This window comes from Limulus polyphemus, unplaced genomic scaffold (genome assembly GCF_000517525.1).
Source record: "Limulus polyphemus unplaced genomic scaffold, Limulus_polyphemus-2.1.2 Scaffold61, whole genome shotgun sequence".
Taxonomy (NCBI): Eukaryota; Metazoa; Arthropoda; class Merostomata; order Xiphosura; family Limulidae; genus Limulus; species Limulus polyphemus.
In genome coordinates, this window is record NW_013665671.1 from 1,355,515 (window position 1) to 1,380,748 (window position 25,234).

The following is a 25,234-nucleotide window of genomic DNA, read 5'->3' on the forward strand; positions in this document are numbered from 1 at the left end:
GTTTGGTGTGACGGGGATTCGAACCCGCGACCCACAGATTGCGAGTCGAGCGCACTAACCACCTGCCATATCGGGCCTAAAACTTAACGAAAACTTGTTTTCATAAAATTACTATTAAAATGTGAACTTATTCATTAATTATGGTAGTTTTGTAAAATTATATTTACATTGATTTACAATTTACAATATTTGTTTTTGTCAAACAAAATAGCTATACAAAGTAATATAAGGCAAAAAATACATTCTGAACTGAGTGTTTAGTTTTTAGTTAAATACAATATTTTTTACTTTTAAACTCTCGCATTATTTTCCTGTACTTATTAAAAAACTTCTTGCAGTAATTCCATTTAATTTGGGAAACATTTGAATAAAAAACTTTAAATTAAGAGGGGCATTTTTCTTTTGATTAATAATTTATCTTGAAGGTTTCTCTTTTTTTTTCATTTTCTCTACCAATTTGAAAATCATATTTTAAAAGTCGTCTTCCAGTAGATTATGTTAAGGTGTTGAAAAAATCATTAATTTATTTTGATTTCACTCTTACACATTTAATATTTTTAATAATACTAGTTAACATTTCTTTTATTACCCAAATATGATAAAGATATACAACATTTAATGTTTTCATAATACACTTAGTGTATAATGCCCTGTAAAATAAATTTGATTTGAAAAAATATCCTGATAGTTTTCTTCCTGTGATTTCATGTTGACATAAATATGCACTAAGTTTACAAACCCGATTGTGCGAAAGGACTTACCACATATAAAACAAGTATTTTCTTCAAACATTTTCATTTGCAAAACTATAATTTGTACAAACTAATTCAGTGCAAAGTAGGTAAACAAGATTTCTTATTATAATAGCATTTTATGTTGACGAAAGCAAATATAATTGTGTTGAATTCTAATGTTGCAGGTACATGTACTAAGACATCTCGAAGAGAGATTTTGCAATCAGTAAGACTCCATCGTGATCCAAACGAACCAGGTAATGAACTAATTTGTTTATAAATTGTTGCTTTTTAAAGATTTATAATGCTTGAATTATTGATTGATATTATTTAGATTATACAGTAAATGTTCTAGTCTCCAGGCTTTGAGTAAAACATATAGCTTAAAAAATAGGAAAACTTGCATGATTTTTATGATGACGAACTGGAATCTGACATCAAGCATTTCGTGATTAAATAAAAAACGTATTTTTACTGCAGTACGTGGTTTTGTCCACTTATGATAGCATTAATGTATAATAGTGTGTATCATAATTTAGTTCCTTAATCTGTAATGTTATTTAATATCTCATATTCATGAATGGTTTCTAAAAGATGAAATTATTCCCTTGTCTAAAATCGTACTTGAAATAATAAGTAGTCAATATGTGTTTTTATAGTAAATGAAAGTCCCTTGTAAAATTCGTTTATCATAAGCTACTCATAAAGAATTATTTCTCTGCTTGTAATTTCTATTTTGCGGGAAAACTTTATCAAAATACACTCCAGAATGAACCTACCGCATACTTCTGAAGATACACAATTACTTAGCAAGCGGATATTCATAAATCCGTAAAGGGCTATACAGACCTCAGTCTCAAGAAAAATATTTTGGTTACTTACGAGTTGTCTTCTTAGTTTCACATTCGGTTAATATAACAATGTAATTTTATTTCATCTGTCATTAATGTAAACACTAAGACAAAGAAACCTGTGACTGGAAACAAACTTACTGTCATATTTAAGGAATAGTCTATCCGAAAATGGTAACAGCTTGTCACGTAAATGTTGTTGTTTTCTTATTGTAAAGCTATACAATGGGCTACCTACACTCTGTTCACTGCGGGAAAACCAACATTGGATTTTGGCATTGTACATCCATAAACTTACCGCTGACTATTATGATCGTGATATACTCTAACTTAAAGGGCTTTCCCTTTTTATGCCCATCAACTTTATAACTTTACTTATTCCTTTCAGGAGTTGATTCATACCAACGTATACATAGCAAATTGCTATTTATTACTGATAATCAATAGCACACAGATTTAGTAATAGTTTGTTGTTTTTTCATACTGGCAGCATCTTTCTTCGCCTCTCTTGGTTTATCTCTTCTCTCTCGCACTTCCCGGTCTTTTTCCTTTTCTTTGATCTTTTGTTTCTTTCCCGTATAACAGATTATAAAGTTTCATAACAATAGGGTTCTTGTAGACTCCATACTTAGAAAAGCAGCCGTTATACCTGCTTACTCCAATTGTTTTCTAATGACTGTAATCCCTTAATTCTGAGTGACTGGCCAAAGGGTGGCCTCATTCTCTCAACTTCAACTAATGTTTCCTTACACTTAACTTTATTACACATCTCCTCCCCCACATTTCCTAAATACATCGAACAATTTTGATTGTTATAATCTCAGTTGTGTTTTTTAATATTTATATTTCCCCACGCATATCATCACGCTCTTCTTTAGACTATTTATCCACTGTTTATCCATCTTTTTTTTTCACAACTGACAATTTCACTGTCTTTAAATATATCGCATTACACTTCATAGCTTTTGTCCAGATATTTTCCAACTTCCCAGTCATATATGCACATATAAATGCATATATATATAGACATACATAATTAATCAGAAAAGACTCTGTTTCTTCCATTCCATATTTACTGTTCAGAGTTTCATCCAGTTATTTCAAAAGTTCTTACTCCCTCCGTTCATTTGCATAACCAAACATTTTCACACAATAGCAGTGTTAGTCTTAATTCGATGGATCGTAAGCCCCGTATCTATGTAAATTAGTTTTAATCAAAGATAGGTTACAGACTGATTTTAACAACTCAAGTGCGAAAGGGAGTCTGTATTTCTATGGCCACTTACTGGTCTGTAACGAACGTAAAATTAAACTCCTGTAATAACAGACTACATAGCAGCAGTTTTCTGTTTTCATTCTTCACAAATTAATGGGTTATGGTTCATTTTCACGACAAGTGTTTTACCTAAGAGAAAAGGTCTTAATTGCCAAGCATTGTTTTTCAGTGATGGCTAAAGCTCTTTCGCGTGCTAGTAATTCTCAGCTTAAATACGCCACTGGATATTCTATTCATTTTCACCTATTTAATGCACTACCCTTATAGCTGTATCGGAGGCATCAGTTTGCACAATGATGAATAACGTATCCTTATAGCTATGTAAGTTTTTATTTTCTTTTCTTTTCTTTTTTACACAGCGCCTCTTTTACTTTTCTAAAAGTCCTCTCATTGGCCTCATACTATACAACACGTTGTAGTCCTGATTTTCAGGTTGATGTTGTGGGTAGGTCTGCTATTTTTGGAAACCTGGAAATACTTTTTTTTGTAATATTCCAATAAAAAATCTAACTCCTTTATTTGTCGTAGGTTTCTCACAATCTATAATAACTTTTACCTTTGCCTTTACAGAGGCAGTCAATCCTTTACCTACCATGTGACCTAAATACTATAGGCAATCTACTCCAAGTTCCCATTTACACAATTTTATTGTTGAGTCTCCTTTACTCAACGTATCTAGTACTTCCCTTAAAACTCTTAGATGCTCATCCCAATTTTTTATGTGTATGCCAATGTCATCTATGTAAGCTGTAACCGTCTCTCCTAAGCCTCGTAAGACGTTATCTGTTAATCTCTGAAATGTTACTGGAACTCTTTTTGCTCCCTGGAAATTATGCTAAACTCTAACGATCACAAGTTGTGGTAAACACTATTTTCTCTTTATCCTCTTCATCTAAATCGACTTGAAGATAACCTTTTGGGAAATTAAGTTATCCCTACCCTATCAGTCTTAGGTACAAATATTACAACCGATCCGATGCATAAGTACTAGAATATTCCGTAATTTTATCTCTTCTATACCTCATCTTGAAGAGCTACCCTCAAATGGTGTGAAATTTTCCTTTTGGGCTCCTCATCGCAACATTAGAAGTTACGTTTATCCTGTAGCTTAGGTGTTTATCCTTCAAAGTATTAGCATACCCTGGTTCCCCATAAAGATCTAAGTTACTTTTCTGCTCATTCTCACTACTACTAGCCTCACTACTAGTCCAACTACTTCTCTATCCCGTACATCTATTTTAAGTATCCCTTTACCCACATGTTTAATTATATCGAAGGATTTTATCTTCCTTGCTACTAAACTATTTTCAAGCACTGGGTCCAGCACCGCAACAAATTGAATCATCTTTAGTTCTCGTTGTCAACCTTACTTTTCTGAGTAGCTTTAGCTGCTATCTTCTGCATCTTTGTTAACATTTGCCTCTACCTAGTCATATATGATAACAAAAGATAACACCACGATTCTCTTCTGCCGTTACTATTAGCATGGCCCTAATCGTTTCACTTCCTCTCATACACATTTCCTTTTGTTTGGAGTTCTTATGGTTTGTTTGTTTGTAGTTTAGCACAAAGCTTCACAATGGGCTATTTGTGCTCTTCCCACCACAAGTATTAAGTCCTTAAGGACTAGTGTATTCCATTTTTACTCCTCTTGCTTTCATTTTTCCGCTATTTTCGACCGAAAATTATTATTTAAACCTCATAATAATTTTTCAGGAACCCCGACCCATGAGAATATCATTATCAGCTCTCGCACTATTTTCTCTGCTTCATTAAAGTCATCTACTGCCATGATCTTAATATATTTATTCTTTTTTCAGTTACTGGAAATGTTCTAATACTATCAGCACTAACGAAACAAAACGGTTCATTAATAACTGATAAATTAACCATCGATCTTTCCACTTTCATGCTCCTCTTACCAGCAAGCTGATATGCTGGACATCTATTTAAATAACTCTTTATATCTCCAAATATACCCAACCAGAAGTAGTTTTTATAGATCCTATTTTTCGTTTTAGCTTAAATGTCCAGCCAGTATTGTATCATGTCATAACTTCAATACTGTCTGTCTACTTTTCTTTAGGAGTATTGTTTGATCCCTACCATCTATTACATCATTCCCATTACATTTACACCTCAACACTTCTTCCCGCCAGTAATAATAATTTTGCCCAAGTTTAGTTACTTCCGGTTCCTCTACCACGGCTTCACTGCAGAAACTCTTATATTATAACTACCGTTTAATTATTTGTTCTCGATCCATATTCCATATTCTAACAGCAGTTCAAACTTTGTCATTTTTTGTATTATTTACTTGATAATTTATTTCTTCACTAACTGGTATATATGTTTAGAGTTTTCTCTAACATTACTTGTTATCTGGCTACTTTCGCTATGTGGTACCACTGCTACAGGTGTATTTAGCAACCCAATAGCTTCTACCTCATTACCAAGCGAAACCGGATGTGGAATACCATCGGCTATCCCTACGACTATTATACCTTCAAAAACTCAACTTTGCAATGTGACTTTAGGTAGTGGTAGGTAAATCAATCTATTCCTGATGTGGTGCCAAATCCAATTAAACCTACTGTATCTGCTTTCAGTTCATTATCTTTTACTAGTTCCTTTCTTACCAAAGTTTTCCAACTTTCAAGATCTCTTAACGGCTTGCCCATTTATCATTACTCCTTCTAGATTTTCCTTCTGTCCTTAATACAACACATTACATTCTCCTTTTTTGTAATTTTCTTATCCTACCTACAGAATAACTAAACTCCCAAGTTGGTCACGTATAAAACATATTGGTAAGAGTTTGTAGTTTCTCTCCTTTATTACAAACTCCTCCTTACAAATCATAGCTATCGCAGATCCAGTTTTATTTGTTTGTGGTAAGTAGTCCTTTTAGTTTGATTTTTATCTACTTTCAACTCACTATCTTTCCTAATCACTACATAATTATCCGCTAACGTCACTGTTACACGTGCATTTGCTAGCTTCCTACCTTTTAACCATATTACTAACAAATTTGATAATTTTGTTAAAATATTGTCTTGCAATATTAAGTCTACAATATAAGAAACTGTTGTAATCGAAAAAGCCGACGAGTGAAAATAAACGCTGAGATTGTAATCCAGGATATTTGGTAACAAGGAAAAAAAACGAAAAATTTCATGTCAGGAATTTAGTCTTTTTTTTTAGTTTTCATATACTGGGATGTTCAGGGATATTAGTATCCCCTTCGTCCCACTTGCGATAATCTATTGGTTACATTTGTGAATTATTTAATTTTAGATAGAGAGAGATTGGCCATATATATTTATATCATATAAATATTAAGTAGCTCAATGTTCTATCCAAGTGAGTTATCCAAGAGTAGAAACCTTTTCTCTCTGTATCTTTACCCAAAAGTATTTGTAACTATGAGTATGAAACTTTATACTACTTTGTACTGTTATGTTCAGGTAACTAGTGAGTGGAATTACCACCACTCATCCAAATCATAAGAATCTAACAAGACACACATATATATATATTATTATTATTATTACATGACGTTCGTATCACGAATCAATAAAGTACACTTTCTAAGAAACATTATTGTAAGCGAAAAATCCTATAAATTGAAAGATCACACCAACACGAAAGGAGGATGATTCCTCTGCTCTCACTATTTTTTTCAAAAGCATAGAAAGATATATCTGTCTTGCTTTCGCCAAATTTAGGCAGCTGCACACGTGTGCTTCCTTCATGCATGCCAGTCCCATCACTAGAATTACCCTACCTTCCATTCATCATCAACTCGAATTCTCTTTGCTTCTATCTGTCTTCTAACTCTAGCTCTGTACATTTATTCTCACTTTTGCTTCTAAACGTTTATTCTCATTTACCACAAGTTTCGTTTCTAACTGTATTTTATCAAGTTATAAATCGTTACTATGATAACCATCGTAAGCACCACTCGCGATTTCTGTAATTTCATGAAGTTGGAGGTTAGAAAACTAATCTATTTTTAATCTCCCTTCAGTTAAAGCTTCATATATCTCATCTCTTTTTCCAGTTTCTACTACATGGTATACCCAGTTCTCTACAGTTATTTACAGTTGACTTTTTGTTAATGATTTCCAATTCTCATACAGGCTAGCGTTAATTCTCTGACCTTAAACAATGAACCACAATATATAATCAGTAAAATTTTATAGAACCATCAGTCAAAATCAAAACAGGCAAGATGAGAACAAAAATGAAACTTACTCCCTTTCTCGACTTCACTACTTTATTCCGTTGACTTTCCTCCTTCGCTCTTGTTGATGTGTTCCCACTTCAAACACGCATTTTGTTGTTGGGTTTCGAAACCTAATGAATTGATGAATCCCACTTTTGACATTATTTCATTACGAAGTGAAATAGTCATTCTTCCTTTTCCCCTGTTATGTAAGTATACTTTACCTATATCCCTATCAGAAATTGACTTGCACTGTTGTAACTATAAACACATTTTGTTTAATAGTGGTAATCAATTACGCGTAATTATGCTGTACTCGCATTTTGGTTTCCATTTTTATGTCTAACAAAATTATTTAGGTTGTACTTATTCCTAGTAAAAATAGACTCGCCACAAATATATAAACATAATAAATTGCTGTTTATTACCGGTAATAAAAAGACATAGATTTTTGTTTCTTTCTAGTGTTACGTATTAGAATTTCAAATGGTCCGAAGCCGAGTTAACTGATAATTTAAATTTAGTAGATAAATTGTACTTTGGATTTAGTATTTAAATATATGCCGATATATTAGTCAATTACAAACAAAGATTTATAAACAAAAATTTCACAAACTTACAAACAATATAAGATCTTCTTTCTAGTTTGGAACTCCATTGATATCTAATCGAGGGTTTACGATGAGCGTGTTAATTGGGAGTTAATGTAGATACGATTCGCTGGAAAGCTACCTAGCTTTGTCTTTGGCCACACACACTTAAAAAAATACTAATGTCCGATGAGAATCCACTGAAGTTAAATGAGTTCTAATGATCGAATTTTGTAAATGCTCCTGGTCAAATATATTAAGTTTTCCGATTGATAAGCGTTATAAAAAATCACAGTTGTAGCTTGCGAAGTTTATAGCACACTGATTATAGACACTCTCCTCGACACGTCACGTTGTTTATATTTATAGGCGTGGGAAGGTTTTCTAGAAAACTCAGTGTTACGTAACAAACATTACTGAGCTATATTTAAACGTTTGCGTATATACATATATTGTTGATTCTTACTCTCGAGAATCTTCTGCAACTTTGGAGAATAGGCGGGAGTTTCGCAATACATATTCATTACAATAATCTATACATGTTTTTGAATATAAACTTAATCTAAACAAGTGTTGATATCAAAATAAATACATAACAACAAATTCGTTACACTAGCAGCTTATTTCTTTCTTTCTTCACCTTTCTCGGTTTAATTCGTTCTCCTTCCGGTTTTCTTCCTTTTTTTGAACTTCTGTATTTTAATTTTCTTTCCAATCTTGTACCTGTTTCCCATATCTTGAATTATAATGTTTCATAATCATAGGGAATCTTGTTATCTCCATACTGACAGAATCTATGAAAGATCCCACCATATTCGCTTACCCCACTATGACTTAGAGTATTGTAATCCCCTAATTCTTTAGAGACTGACCAAATGCCAGCGCTATCTCACACTCTCTAAACTGCAACCGATGCTACCTTACACCTTACTTTATAACACTGACCCAACAGGGGTCGTCACGTAAAGAAATAGTTTTGATCTGTCTTTATATGCTTATCAAATAAAATTAAGTCTGAAACAAATACAAAATTGAATTTGATAACAATTTTCTGTTTCAGCTACATAAGAATTTGATATATGTTTAGGATATTTGAAATATAATTTATTTACAGGTATGAGATATTTTCTTGTCCTACCTGCACATACTACATGAATGCAATAAATCATAAAACTGAGTGTTTTTGAAGTTCCATTATTCTGTTTATTCCTGCTTATAATAAATCACGTAGTTTAAGTTTAGATACACACGCAATTTGCTATACATTATCAAGAAAGCGCAAGAAACACCGGATCTTTAATTTACATATAAACGAAATATTCAAATAAGCAATTATATGTAATAAATATATTTTCTGTCGAAAACAGATTTTTAAACTTTCATCTATTTGAATAAGTTACCAATGAAAGATATTATTAGATTAGTCAACATGCATTTGTTTCTATCAATTCAGTGTAAAGTGTACAATGAAAAATGTTGTAAATGTTAGAAGAGTTTCAACCACATTCAAATAATGTTTGTCATTGTCATTATTCATTTGATAAAGGAAAAAGTTTGCGTATGTGCTTAAATGGCTTAAAACAAACTTGAAACTTAAAATTCATAATGATTATGTCGCTTTATTCAGTTAGGAGATTATAAAGGGATGTTTTATCTGAATATAAATTTTTATGGCTCTAAATACACGAAAACGTTTTATATCAACTTTCTTGTGCTTTCTCAAATTCACGATATATGGAAATCAGTTCAGCTTATCAGTTATCGATATCAGTTCTACTGAACTATTACATTTCATTAAGTTAATTTTCCCCTAGTTTCTTAATGGTAAGTCTGAGGGCTTATAACGCTAAAAATCGCGTTTTAGTACCCGTGGTGTTTTCTGTTGAAATGCAAAGAAACAAACAAATAAAAGATGAACTTTTATTATATTTATTGATCCCAATATGCCATAGTATATAAATAGACACCTAAACAGAAAACTGCTAAAATTCTTTAATAATTGTTGGTAGATGGGATTTATGTACAAAAAAAGAGTGACCAAGCAGAATGTGGAAATTCTCTCTTATTTATATCAGAAAGGTCAAAGATTATCCTGAAACGTCTACAAATCATTGCAAATAACATTCTTCTAGAAGGTCAGTGTGGTTTCTGAGCCAATAGATCAACTATTGATGTAATATTCACATTATGTCAACTACAAGAAAAAGTGCTCGAACAGCATCAAAGTTTCTAAGCTTTTTTGTCGACTTTACAAAGACATTCGATTCAGTAGACCGAGAAACCTTGTGGAAGCGGTTGGGCTAATGTGGATTCCCTGACAAGTTGTGAAGATGATAAAAAGTTTTCACGATGACATGAAAGCATCAGTCTCTGTTGGTGGCAAAAAAAATGAAATCTTTAGTGAAAGTCACTAGCTAAAACAAGGGTGCGTCTTAGTACTATTTACAACATTCCTCACTGTAATACTAAGATCAGTAAGCAAAGAGAGTTCAAATGGTATTTACATTAGAACAATAACAGATGGTGGCCTTTTCTACCTTAGAAGACTGAAGTCAAACGCAAAAGTGCGTGCAGTTTGTATAAGATAACTTTTACCGACGATGTCGCCTCTGTTCTTCAAAATTCGGCCTTACCATCAATACAAAGAAAACAGCCACCACCTAACACAATCACCTGCTAACCTCCCGCTATTTGTATATATGAATAATGTATAAAACAATGCACAGTGTCGTTTAATTAGGAAGCATTGTAACATATACAACATAGAAGTGAAGTTCAACAATCGTACCAAAACTGCCTCTGCTGTCTTTGTGGGTTTATAAAACAGAGAATGGTCACAGCACGGACTTAATATCTTATCAAAGGCCAGCTATGAAGAACTGTTGTCCTCACTACACTGCTATATTCTGCTGAGATATGTAAAACACTTCGTATAGAAGGTACCTGAACAGACTCGATAGCGTGCAATTAAGACACTCGAACATCAAATGGCAGGATAAGGTCACCAATGTTGCAGTCCTTAAGCATGCTAACTTGCTCAGTGTTGAAGCTATTCTCTATTTATCTCACAAATTAATGCACCATAACAATAACACGTGGAACAATGTTTCACTTTGATGAAGAAAATATGTAATACTTACTTCGTCAGTTATCAAAAACAGAATATTGTTTCAGTTTGACGAAGAAAATATGTAATACTTAAGTATTACATATTTTTTCATCAAACTGAAACAATATTTTGTTTTTGATATCTGACGAAGTAAGTATTACATATTTTCTTCACCAAACTGAAACAATATTTTGTTTTTGATATCTGACGAAGTAAGTATTACATATTTTCTTCATCAAACTGAAAAAATATTCTGTTTTTGATAACTGACGAAGTAAGTATTACATATTTTCTTCATCAAACTGAAACAATATTCTGTTTTTGATAATTGACGAAGTGCTTCGTCAGATATCAAAAACAGAATATTGTTTCAGTTTGATGAAGAAAATATGTAATACTTATTTCGTCAGTTATCAAAAACAAATATTGTTTCAGTTTGATGAAGAAAATATGTAATACTTGCTTCGTCAGATATCAAAAACAGAATATTGTATCAGTTTGATGAAGAAAATATGTAATACTTCGTCAGTTATAGAAAACAGAATATTGTATCAGTTTGATGAAGAAAATATGTAATACTTCGTCAGTTATAGAAAACAGAATATTGTTTCAGCTACTCGTCGATTCTTTAAAATGGAAGAGATGTTCAAATTTGTTTTTAAGCCCAAAGCTACACAATGAGCTATCTGTTCTGTGCTAATTGCAGGTATAGAAACACTATTTTTAGCGTTATAATCCCTCAGACATACAGTTGAGCCTCTAGAGAGCGTTGAAGTTCTTAAATAGTTAAAATAATTTCAAATTAACTTTTTTTTTCATCAAACCTTAAATATATTTAGTACATGAACGTTAGTCCTAGAACTTAATGTGAATATTAAATAAGAATTGGACTTGACGCTTTATGTGATTAAAATGTGTGTTATTTCTATAACTTTATGTGATTCAAATGTGTGTTATTTCTATAACTTTATATAATTAAAATGTGTGTGTGTTATTTCTATAACTTTATATAATTAAAATGTGTGTGTTATTTCTATAACTTTATGTGATTGAAATGCAAGTGGGTTCTAATTAATGCTTCAAGCCGTTAAGGCTCATTATATAAACTCCATTCTTCGTTAAAAACCTTAAAGATGTTATTAATAAGAAATTGTTCTTTCGGAATTCTTAAAGACAAATGCTATCCACGTTGGTCGCTTCTGCCATTCATGTTCAGAATGAAAGCTGGAAAATATAGTAAAGCATTTTCTTTAAAAACGCGTTATATTTACTGAAAAGATGCGAGAAAATATTTTTTCGTACAAAATCGTTTCTAATACTATTTGTTCTTATATAGCGTTCAACAGTACAGTTGTGCTGTTTGTAACTAACATAAACATTATTTTGAAAAGTATTTCTGAGGTCCTTGTATTCTTTTTGCATGACGGTTCTGTCTCATTATGTGCAAGTTTACATAATCTAACACATTTTCTTATCGGACATTTCAATTTATTTAAATGTGTTCTGAGCTAAAAATAAGAACAACTTTTAAGATCTTTGGCTAGAAAAAGTAACGATGTTTTTATTCAATGAATTCGACATTTTTCCTTTTCCAATGAAACAAGATTATAATGTCGCGAATGATATTTCAGTACTGAATGAGAGCATTGTAGATTAAAAGGAGTCTGTACAATATATAGTGAAAAAGTAACAGGAAGTCTAGCATCTTAAATCAGGTAAATAAAACATTTCTTTTAATAACAAGAGGATACGATTCGGTTGGTAACTTTCTTTTCTAGGAAGAATGTGGCTTAGAGGTTAGAGTGCCTGGACTAAGAACCTAATGTTCATGGTTCGTGCACCGTAAACGCTTTAGGTCCATGGGTGCACTATAACAGTGGCAGTCAAAACTCATTATTTGGTCAAACAAGAAGAGCTCAAGAGTTGACGATGGGTATTGTTGACTAGTTGTTTTTTTCCCCCTCTAGTTTATCAGTTCAAAATTGGGGACCGCTATGTGTAGACGTGTGTGAAAGTTATGAAAACAAACCGTCTTTGTCTTTTTATTCTATCATTAAACCGTATTGTATTTATATATATATATATAATTTTAGCTATGTTTTTCTTTCATTTCGGTAATAAACGTGTAAGTTAATATTTTAGCTTAAGCATTATTTAGTTCCTAATTATTGTATGCATAAAATTGTTTATCCATGAACTTGATAGTTATATCTGTCTAGGCATGCAAAAATAAACTGTAGTAATTTTTGGTACTATCAAAGAAACAATTATATACATTTTCAACATAACTATTTAAAATAGTGATGTTTATTTTTGTTTCACACTAATTGTATATTACTATTTAAATAATCATTTGATTACAAGAGGAACTTGTAATTTGTTGTTTTATTTTTCGTTGTTGATGTTTTACCTCCGTTCTAACGATACGAGCACATTTCTTCTGAAGCAGCGTCAGGAATTTCATAAGATGAGCCACATGATAGCCCTATAAAATAGCATTATTATATTACATTTCTTTTTCTGCAAATTGATGTTTTGTATGCATTAAGGCTAGATTTGAATATGGCATATAATAAGCAGGTCCTGATCATTATCAAACAAGCTATGTGACATTGGATAAACACATATAAAGCAGTGTAACAGCCTGTTGCCCAAAATGAGAAGAATCATATAATATTTCTAATTTACAATCCATTAATAATTAATAATAAATGACAGCGCCTTAAATTTCTGAGTTAGTAGTAATGTTTAGTATACTGAATTAATGACTGAAAGGAATGACATTCTCTTGGTGTTCAAAAGGTACTTTTATGAGGAAGCAAACATAACAGTAAATACAAAATGTGAATGATTCAAACTAATATTATGAACTAAAGAAAACTACATAAGTATACTTTTCATATGTCCTTCTTATAAAAATTTGAGTGAATTGTTTCATCAGTTGGGTACCCTCACCGTTAATGATAGTAATAGCTAGTACTTACTAATTTGGATATGCTGATCAAAGGTAGAAAAATCAGTCAGCAGAATCCGCTGCCTACAGACTATTCTTAATCGAATAATATGGTAGACTTTCACTTTTATAACATGTCCATAGCTGACAATCCAAGGAGTGTTCAGCAGTTTATTATTGTCTCGAACCTTCCATTTTTCAGCCTATCATGTAAATCACTAAGACAAGCTTGATCAGATTGCCAATTCCAAAAATTCCTTGCTTAATACTGAAAGCTAGATTAATAACCTATTTCAGAAATATGTTATTGATCCCCTGTTTTGAACATTTTCAAGCACGATATTATTTATCACCATTAAATAATATGCAAAACCTGTCTGTTTTATTTAATCGGAAACACAAAGACCACAGTCCTTTAAAAAAGCTTCAGTGAAGTAAAACATACTTTACCACCAGAATACAATAGATCAGTCAAATTATTTCTGGATTATTTCGTGAAGTTTGAAGCTGTCGATACGCGATTTATAAGTAAAATTTCGATTTGAGAGTGGTAAACTGCCAGTATTTCATTATGTACTCCATTCATTTCTTTCACCTTTCCAAATTTTGTATTTTTGTGTACTCATACTATAGATTTTTATGTACCATATAAGTATTCTTTATTTGTATAACACAATCATAAGTATAATATAAAAATAATTTAAATAATAACCATCGGTTAGCACTCTCGCCTTCCTAGCTGTATCTGTATCAAACAATCAAATTATTCTCTCTAGACAAGTAATTAGAAAAAAAACAGAACAAAACTTAATTTTTTCAGCTGAAAATGTTTTGAGTTTAATATGTTATTTATCTTTAAATGATATCAGATTATACAAAAATCCTTAATCATATTCTGTGGATTTTATGCACTTTACAGTATTTTTAATGGAAGTATATTGCTTGACGTACCAACAGGTGGAAAACTAAATATCAAGAGTTGTAAAACCTTTATTTTATACTTCCTTCTAGCCTGTTTGTTCTTAAGAAGTTGTACAATGAGCTTTATAGTTTATCGTATCACTCATCCACCTGGGGGAGAGGGGGTATTAGTTTATTAATACTCTTGTTAGCTATTGTACACCTAGTAAATATGGCTTACAAATTGAAAACGATTTTATTCACCTGCATATATGTTTGGTAAAGAATAAGAGTAATTAATTATTGGGTCATTGACTAATTTTATATAGGTTAAATGTTGTTCAACGTGTAGGTATGAAGTTTTAAGGTAAACTGAACCTTTATTTAGTCAGGGGATTTGGCATAAGGGTAAAAGGAGGGAAGTTCTCTGAAGATGGACACTTACATGCTTATGTCGCTTCGATTGTTGCTGGTGGATCAGCAGAAAAGAAAGGTCTCGACCAAGGTAATACTTTTTGTTTTTTTAGTTAACATCCTAGAATATTTTTCTTGAAAGCTCAAAATACACGCAATAAGTGGACAGTTAATTTTCCAAACTTTCATGAAATTTGAAAGTGGTAAGAACACGTGATTCCGTAACCACAGATGCAGAGATTCTGCCTTTTCTTGATTGGTTAGTAAAGTACAACTAAAGTCCAGTGTTGTTTGAATTTTTAAAATTTTATTTACAATTATTAAGAAATAGCGTTGTGCCATTCATCCAAAACATAATCCAGTTTTGTTTTGTTTTCAATACGGTATTTAGAAACGATTCAACTCAAGATTTAATATTATTATTCAGAAGCTTAGGCTTGGACGATCTATGTGAAAACAATAGTTTCACATTGCTGTACACCACTGTGTGATTCGTGGTGCAGCTCAATCAATTATTGGTTGTTTGTTGTTAAGCACAAAGCTACACAATGAGCTATCTATGATGTACTCACCACAACCTTCAAAACTATTTTTAGCAGTGTGAACCCTATAACTTACCGCTGCAACACTGAGGGGGCTACTGAAAAAGAAATCATTTCTGAAGTGTTTGCAGATGGTACTACTGCTCAACAAACATTTTGAATTCAAAACTTGCAGGGTGCAACATATATGATAGAATTCTTCATATAGAGCAGTAACTTTTGTTTGTCATATACTACAACATTTTGTATATGTATATATTTACTTTAAAATGTCGTTGAGGAGCTACTTTTATGACTCAACCGTCTGTAGTGTCCGACTGAAATTATTCGGAATATGAATCCTTTAATATTTTAATTCGTCCTTGCATTATCTACGGTTACATCTCATGAATATCCGCCTCTTTTTATGAAAGACTTCTGGTCCTGGAATGACATCTGAATTCAAAATCAAGCTACCCAGTCCAATCCACGTCATCTTCAGAAGCTTCACCTCAAATATTCCAGATACTGATTCCAGACTCAAAATTCATTCTTGCCAATTTTCTAAACTTTCTAGTTCATTTCTTACCCTATGAATAACTTGTCTCCTTACATTTACCTTACATAAAAATCGTTTTCTCTTCTCATATCTTCATAACTGATTATATAAAGTTGTGAACTTTTGACGAGCATCATTTCATACCATCCAGTACTGTAGAATACGTACATGTGACGAGCATCATTTCATACCATCCAGTACTGTAGAATACGTACATATGACGAGCATCATATCATACCATCCAGTACTGTAGAATACGTACATATGACGAGCATCATTTCATACCATCCAGTACTGTAGAATACGTATATACTTTTCCTTTATTCATAGTCGCTATGATCTCATGATTGAAAAGAGGGCGTAACTCTCTGCTGTGTTACTAGCCCTAACAATTGCAATGGAATGACTAAAAACAAAACGTTTTTCTCTCTCTTTGTCTAGCCCAACTGACGAGTTTTGGTAATGAACGAAAGGTCTAATGTGCAATTTCTTGTAGAGGATGAACTATAAATCTAAGATACTATTTTTGCACATCTCTGATTTCGAATCTGAATCTGACAAATTAAGAGGAATGTAAATGAAAACCTCTACAGTTTACGTTATTTTTTTTATCAGAAATGTACATGCATTATTCTTCAAAATACTATTTACGTTCGCGTTTTTGTATCTTCCAACTTTTCTCAAAATCGTTCGTAAACGTAGAATATAAAGCTCATAACGTTTTATTAGTTTTCAGAAGAATACTGGGAATGTGCATAGCTATTAAGGCATGCAAAATGCATAGTTAATCAGTTTCTACGCATACAAAAAATGAAGCTGCAAAAACAAGTGCATAAATAGAAATTCCAAGAGCCTTGAAGAACTTGGGATATTTATAATATGGTGAATACATATACAGATTATAGTATATATCTTTATGTTTTTGTGATACAGATGTGTATTTATGTTGTGGATAGGAGACCGTATACACGAGTGGAATGGAATCTCACTAGTAGACAAGACATATGAAGAAGTAACGGCTATTATCGAGCGATCCAGTGATACAGCTGAACTAGTATTTGAAAAAACATCGTGGAAGTAAGTATTTCTAAGCGAAGTATTTAACTTCTCTCTATATATATATACGTTATAAATATTTATACGTTGGACTTCTGACTTGTTAGTTGAAAATACAGAGTTCGGTCGGTATTTTCTTTGGGATTGGCAAATTATGACTTAAAACAATTAAATCTGTATGTGTGGTGTTCTAATTTCATAAAACAACAATAGCAATATAATCATAGTCTAACATTGTTAACGAAGGTATTTGATGGAAACAAGGGACCAGTTATATTTAGTTATATATATTAAGATTGCGGAGTGTATGTTGGAGTAACTTAGGTATATTTAACGTTAAATTTGAAAATTATATTTATTTCGTTGTTAAAATTTTCGTTTATTGCAGGTTCGTGAAACACCTAATACTTCTACAACTAGTAAACCAATAATCTAAACTTCAAACATGTTAAGATGGCATTATAGAAATAACTGATTATTTAGTTCAACAATAATAGCATATAGATGAATTGGTACTCATGGAAATTGAGTTTCCCATTTTCAAGTTAGTGTTCTGTAGTGAGTTTTACGTTGGCGTGAGAGTTTATCAAGAATCCACAAAAACTAGAAGATTTCACAAATTAAAGGCTCAAATTCTGACTATGTTATCTCTAAAACGTAATTACAAACAGGCTTTTCGCCTTTCTTTATAAACCATATGTCAGGAAGCTCTGGCTCCGGGTACCTCTTGAATACTTCAACATAACCTACAGCAATTCTGTTTCTCATAAACACACTTTTAGTTTTCTTGGTCAGAATGAAGTAAATACGTCGTTCTAAACGTTGTAGGCGGATGCAAAATATATTTGTCTATGTAAAACAAAGATTATTTAATTATGGATTTGAATGATGAATAAAAAGTATATAGAAATATTTTAGAAGAAATACCAATAATAAAATCCTAATATTATTTGTGACTATAGATGTAGAAACATATATAACTCCAAAGGCTAAGAGTTACATATTTTCCTTTATAATGATAATAATAAGCTTAATAAATGATAAAATAATATGAAGCTAAGCCTTTTTAATGCTGTCTTTCTAGATACATGTTTACTTCTCTGATTCTTTTTCATATAATGTTGTACACATAAATATATATTTATATCAAGCATATTATATACTGTCTTATCCTTTTCCCCTGTTTCGAAGAGAAAAATCCCCATTCTTTGATAGATTGTTAAGGTAGAGTATCCATGGTGAACCTTAGTTGAATGGACGGCAACTGCCTATTGCAGAAACACAAGTGTAGAGGACGACGTTTCGTAAGTATTCCGCCTTTCGTCTTCAGGTCAACGTGTATCCTTTCGTGGCGGTTGTATCGATATAAGATCTTCCGAGGTGAAGCCTTGGAAGATTACCTGGGGTGCTCACAAGCTTTAGCTTCCCTTCACCCCTCTCGTGAGGTAGGTAAGGGGCTGAACTTGAAATTTATTATTTTACATTCATGGAGTTCTTCTCAAAATATAAATGGCTTTTGTAGGACTTGTGGTCATTCAAGGCGGCGGGAATCTAAAAACCCAATAACTAGAATTAGATGTAGAGGAAAACGGGAGTGCCCCGGGAAAACCCACTTCCATTAGTCAGGAGCCAAATACTTTACCTGATCAGTACCCGATCAAACGTGAGAAAACTTGTAGCAACCTGGAGAAGAAGAAGAACGGAATTATGGGCGTTGTCGAGGATTGGCGTGATAAGAGGATTTACTTGGTAAAATTGAGACTAAAGGTGGATGACTTAAAAAAGGTCTGTCGCGGGGAGGTTCTTCGTTATCGCTGGTTGAGGGGCAGCGGAAAAAAAGAACCGAGCACGAAGCTCTTCGATTGCATAAGTGGGCGACGGCAGAGAGTCTGCGGAGGTGTCTATCCTTAGTTGACGAATTTGACAAGGGGTAGTCGTGGGGTGGGCTCAGAGACCAATAAGCTCTAAGGGCTGTTGCTGTGGTTTGGGTTGAAATAGTACGTGCCTAGTTGTCTGGGTTTTACGCTCACGTGTAGTTGAATCTTCATTAGAGGTTCCTTCATCGTGGTTTGAGTCTGCCGTGTTTATCACGAGAGGTTCCTGTGTCATGTGTTTGAGTCTGCTGAGTTTGAGTGTAAGAGATCCGGATTTCTTGGTCTACGGAGTGTGTTGAGTGGGATGGCATGGAAGATGTGGGAGAAATCTATTGGCGTGTGTTGGAGACAGTCGTGATTTACGCTGGGGCCTTTCTGCTTTAAAATGAAAGAAGAAGAAAAAGCATCCGCGGGAGAGAATATTGTCTACAGCTTGCTTGTACATGGTTACTATTTTCATAACATGTGTGGGTTTTCCGTTATTCTTCGATTTTATTCTGTGGACTGCAGGGATTCTTGAACTAGTTTTTTGTTCAAAGGCATGGATAATCACATTGATGATGTTGGTTCTACAACAGGCAGTTGCCGTCCATTCAACCAAAATTATTATACATCGCACTACTATCACCACTGCTTATTGATTTTAAAATGTGTACCCTAAATAAAGTAATTACAAACTGAAATCACATACTTATGTTTGGTCATACCCATTATAATTTGTCACACTTTACATTTTTAGAGTAATGCACATAAAAAAAACAGTACACCAATTGCAAACAAATTTGTAATTTTAGAAATTAAATAATCATCTATAATTTAATATTATATCTTGAAATACTTGTTCTATTTTGGATAAATAGAAACGTATTAGATTTATATAAATATACTGAAAAGAAAACAAAAGTTTTGAATAATTCACTAACCATATTGTGGCTAAGAGAATATAAATACAAGGGTTCTGTTTACAAAATAAATATAACGGATAAATCCCAAAATATATTTCTAAAACATCTATCATTTCATCAAATGAGACTAATACTAACACTGTATATAGTGAAAACAATATTTTTTTTATTCAAAATTATTAATTAATCACCGAAGTGAAAGAGGGGAAAAAAATGACGTTATGTTGCAGCAAGGTCACTGTGAGCTACGAAGTATAATTTAAAAAAGTAAAAGTAAAGGAATGTTTAACCGTACTTAACATAATTCGAATATATATCGTGTGATACTATTACTTTTTATATATATATCGTGTGATACTATTACTTTATATATATATATATCGTGTGATACTATTACTTTATTATATATATATATCTTGTGATACTATTACTTTTTAAGTTTTCCCTGTCCAGATAGTTTGCTTATAATAACAATAAAACAGGTAGATGTTCTTGAAGCTACTTGTTTCTTCTTACTTTAAGTTTCTTATAAAGATTCGAGGAATATTTTATTTTTACATTTTTCAGGAGAGATAAAAAAATATCTGTGTGTCCAGGATTAATTAAGCGAAATGATAATTTATTTATAAAAACTACTTTTCTTTACCGGTGTTTAGACAGGAAATATGATAAGTATTTTATCTTACCCTGAAAAAAATAGGTACTTTAAATACGCCGACATGTATTACTGAGAAGTAATTCTTTTTTTTTCTTTATCTTTTAATTTACTCATAGACAACCGAAACAAACAAAAAATAAATAAAACATGGATATGCATTATGTTCTTTTACTAAGACGTTTGAAAGTGTATTTCTACATTAATATGTTTTCAGCAGGAACCCGAGCGATCATCAAGAAGGCGTTGCGAATCCTCGTCTAAAACATGCAACTTCAAGTCTTATTCTGAGAACAGGTGAGAAAGATGTTTTGAGCTACCCACATAGACATACTTAGAGACAAAAGACTAAGTTATAGGCTGTTCATAGCGTGTTACAGAAAGTTTCGTGACAAAAGCTGTTTCTCTTCTGATCGTTTATGCCTGAGACATGTCCCTGTAGTCTTCTAAACTAATGTACTGTTGTACCTTTATACATCTCTTGTGCATCTTGGTATTGAAAAATACATCATATTACATGAATCTTAACGTATATTTCAACTTTTCTGTATCACTTATGTTACGTACTAGAATTTCAGAGGGTATGAAATTGAGTTAACTGATAATTTAAATTTATTAGTTAAATTGTACTTTGGATTTAGCATTTAAAAAAATGCCGATATATAGTCAGTTTATAATATATGCCAACACGATTGATACACAGTTGTCTTTTTTAACCCAAATACGTTTCAACATACACACAACAATACAATTTACAATAACAATTATTACAAACAATGATTTATAAACAAAAGTGTCACAAACTTACAAGCAATATAAAGTCTTCTTTCTAGTTTGGAACTTCCTTGATATAATATCGAGGGTTCACGATGAGCGAGTTGATTACGAGTTGATGTAGGTACAATTCGCTTACTAGGGAGCTAGCTAGCTAGCCCTGTAATTCTCGCTCATCTCACGCCTTTTAGAGATTGAGTTTCCACCGATGACGATGTTTTCGTAAAAGTATTAATGTCTGATGTGAATCCACTGAAGGTAAATGAGTTGTAATGTTCTAATTTTGTAAATGCTCCTGGTCAAATATTGGCATTCTTGAAGCACCGTAGATAGATTCGAGATAAATGCGAGAAAGCTCACAGAACGGTGTAGGAAATAAATCTTATTTTACTGTGTTGTAAAGTACTGTATGGTTAACCATATTCACAACGTCATTGGTGCACATTTGTTGATTGTCATCTGATAAAGTTAGTTTGAACACCTCTCGTACAAAATATCTCAAAAGGTGCAACAGTACTTCGACGAACAAATTTTAGGTGAATTCACCACATAGATGGTTACCTGTATTGATAACTTACATTATTTAAATGAGGATATGGTTACATAGATTGTACAAATATTAATTTATATATTTTTCAACTAAGACAAAATCACAAGGACTTGCTTCATTAAAGTTGTATAGAATGCGATGTTTTGTCTATACGATGAAAAGGCAATAATTTTTGTCAGAGATTTGACATATTTTTGTTTATAATATAAACATGTAGATTTAAATATATTGCATTATATTTTGTAGATCACGAAATCGAGGCAGAGTGTCAATCCACATCTCCAACTAGAAGAAAGTTACCTAAAACTCCCGTGAGTAGTTTTAAGTAGGAGTTTTTCATGGCTAAAAATATTGCTTCCCATGATCAGAATAGAGTTTCAGACTGAACGTAAACTTTCTTTAATCCATAAGTACTATTATTGAGCGATCCATATATGTAGAAAAAAAGTATTTATTGAGCAATAAACAAAATTACAAAAAAAAATTTACAAAAATACGGGTTATAAAGAATATCTAACAGCTAAACACCAAAGGGTAAGATTTACGTCTCTTTTTTTTTAAATAATATTAATAAACGTAGTTAATCTACTAACTACAAACACAGCGCTGTCGTGAAAATCATAGGTACTTCAAGTACGCAAACATGCGTTACTCAGAAGTAACTCCTATTTCTTAATTATTATGTTTTGCTTTAGCTTCTAGTTTAATCCTATGCGATCGAAACAAGCAACATAAAAAAAAAATTGGTATTATTATTTTCTTAGTCTAAGTTGTTTGAAAATGTGTTTTACATTAATATGTTATTGAAAGGGTTCGGTCGGATATGATAAGCTTAGCTCAAGCTTCCCCTGATCTTTCATCTTCTTGTGCTTATCCTTTTGCGAATAAACTTATCTGGTGAGGACAAAGTAAAATCTACCAGAGTCTTAGCTATATGTAAACACCTTGCCTTAACCTTACTATCAATCCTTCTTCTCCATGGTTTCGCAATGCGTGACATAAATGACCAAGCAGAATTAAGTAAGATTCGTTAAGAACTTCGTTAGTTGTGGCAGGTTTAATTTGAAATTCCACTCATTCCTTCTCTAACCAAGATTCTCCTTCTGAGAATAAAGTCATTTGATGAGCAATAAATAAAGCCTAGTAAGGACTTAATCACATATGGCAAGCTTTACAAACATAGATATATGACTATCAATAACTTTGACATAAATTTAAATAATTTCTGACAGAAATTGGACATTTGGTTTTTCATTTTTTCTTTTATTCTAACATTTTTTGAACAATGCAGAACCAATTTACATACATGTCATTATTTATGCAGGATGAATTTACGCGTACTAGTTATATCCAGGGGGATATTGAAGTACAGATCTGGTTTGATCAGACTCAGAGTAATCTAGTCATTACGCTCCTTTCTGCCAGAGGTCTACGATGTAGAAAGTCTTCTTCTGGTAAATTACCTTGTGCCTATGCAAAGCTCCGATTGATGCCTAACTCGTAAGTCTTATAGCAGTCATTTATAATAAATGACAAGTTAAGACATAAAACAAATTACCAAGAGAAAAATAAATGTTAAATTGTTAGTTATTTAACAAAAGTTACTACGAAATAAAAATATTGTTATACCTTTTAAGGTGACTTAGAACATCATTTGTAACTGTTGATATTTTTGGGATTTAGTTTTAGTTGATAGTTTTGGGATTTATAGAGAAAAAAAAACATAGGTTAAAACTATTGTATTTTAATAGTTGTAAGCTATCATATATAAGAATTTCTACAGTTGTTTACAACACATGAAATATAGTAGAAGCCTACTCTTAATTACAATTTCTTTCAAAAGTATTCACCCCTTGCAAAGTTTCCATATTTTGTTGCCGTCTGAGCTTGTAATAATGAAACTTTCAAATAGAACTTTATATTTGGAATCTACACAATCTACTCAAACTGGGAAATCTAAAAAAAATTGCTGATGTTATGTAAGTAAGTTAGATTTCCAAAGAACATTAGAATATTCTCAATTGCGTAGGTATTCAGCCCCTCTGCTACGATAACCCTAAATCAGTTCAGGTACAAAAGATTAGCTTGAAAGGTCACAAAATTAGTGTAATGGTCTCTATATGTGTATAATCAAAGTGGTTTAAGTTACCTTCAGAGTAAATCCAACTGTGATACGACAAACCAACCATGTAGACCAAGAAGCTTTCCAAGCAAGTCAGAGATAAGGTGGTAGAGAAGCAAAGATCAGGAGAAGATTACAAGAATATTTCAAAGTCGCTGATTATCCTTTTGAGTAGGGTAAAGTCCATCATTAAGAACTGGAATGTGCTTCATACCACCCAGTTACTAACCAGATCAGGCCGCCCTTCCAAACTAAGCAGCTTGGCAATATTTCGGTCCCTACTTAAAGCTGGCTTGGATGGGTGAATGACAAGAAAGAAGCCATTAGTGAAAAAGAATAATCTCAAATCTCGTATGGAGTTTACGACAAAGCATGTAAATGATACTGCAGATATGTGGCAAACATTTTTGTGGTCCGACAATACAAAAATTGAGCTTTTTGGTCTAAAAAGTCAAAGTGTAACGTCTGGCGCAAGCCCAACACAACACATCACCCAGTCAACAACATCCCAACTGTCAAGCATGGTGGTGGCAGAATCTTGTTATGGGGATGCTTCTCACCAGCAAAGACTGGGAAGCTTGTCAGGGCTGAAGGCGAATCCTAGAAGAAAACCTGCTTGAGTCAGCCAAGAATCTAAAACTCAGTCAAAAATTCACATTTCAGTAGAACATTGACCCGAAGCACAAGGTTTCAAAAGAAGAACGTGAATGTCGTGGAGTGGTGCAGTCCAACAGAAAGTTCATGGGGAGACTTGAAGATTGTAATCCATCAATGATCCCCAACGAACTTATCAGAATTGGAGCAATTTTGCCAGGAATACTGGGAAAAATTTACACCATTACATTGTGCAAAGCTTGTAGAATCCTATCAAAAAAGACTCACACTAGTAATTGCTGTCAAAGATGCTTCCACCAAGTACTGGCTTAGGGGGATGAATAATTATGCAATCATCAAATTTCAATTTATATATTTTCTTCGCAGGTTTTGTTGATATTCACAAATAACAGTGTTAAGTTTGATCCTTAGAGTTTTGAATAAAAACAAATTCATTAGAAATAATTGTTTACATTATTTGTATTCCATTAAAATGTGACATTATTGGTAGGGGTGAATACTTTTGCCAGGCACTGTATCTATTGGATATAGTGAAAACTGATTTGGTT

At 32.5% G+C, this 25,234-nt stretch overlaps 1 protein-coding gene across 1 annotated transcript in view; it reads left to right on the forward strand.

The window, feature by feature from the left end:
- Positions 1 to 25,234, forward strand: part of LOC106464589 — a gene marked incomplete at its 3' end in the record, with an annotated part of 114,557 nt that overhangs the window by 73,810 nt on the left and 15,513 nt on the right. The window contains exons 7-12 of the mRNA XM_022392821.1: positions 920 to 991; positions 15,030 to 15,146; positions 17,092 to 17,212; positions 20,843 to 20,922; positions 22,196 to 22,260; positions 23,274 to 23,449. Coding sequence (XP_022248529.1) covers positions 920 to 991; positions 15,030 to 15,146; positions 17,092 to 17,212; positions 20,843 to 20,922; positions 22,196 to 22,260; positions 23,274 to 23,449 — 631 coding nt within the window. The remainder of the gene's footprint in view (positions 1 to 919; positions 992 to 15,029; positions 15,147 to 17,091; positions 17,213 to 20,842; positions 20,923 to 22,195; positions 22,261 to 23,273; positions 23,450 to 25,234) is intronic.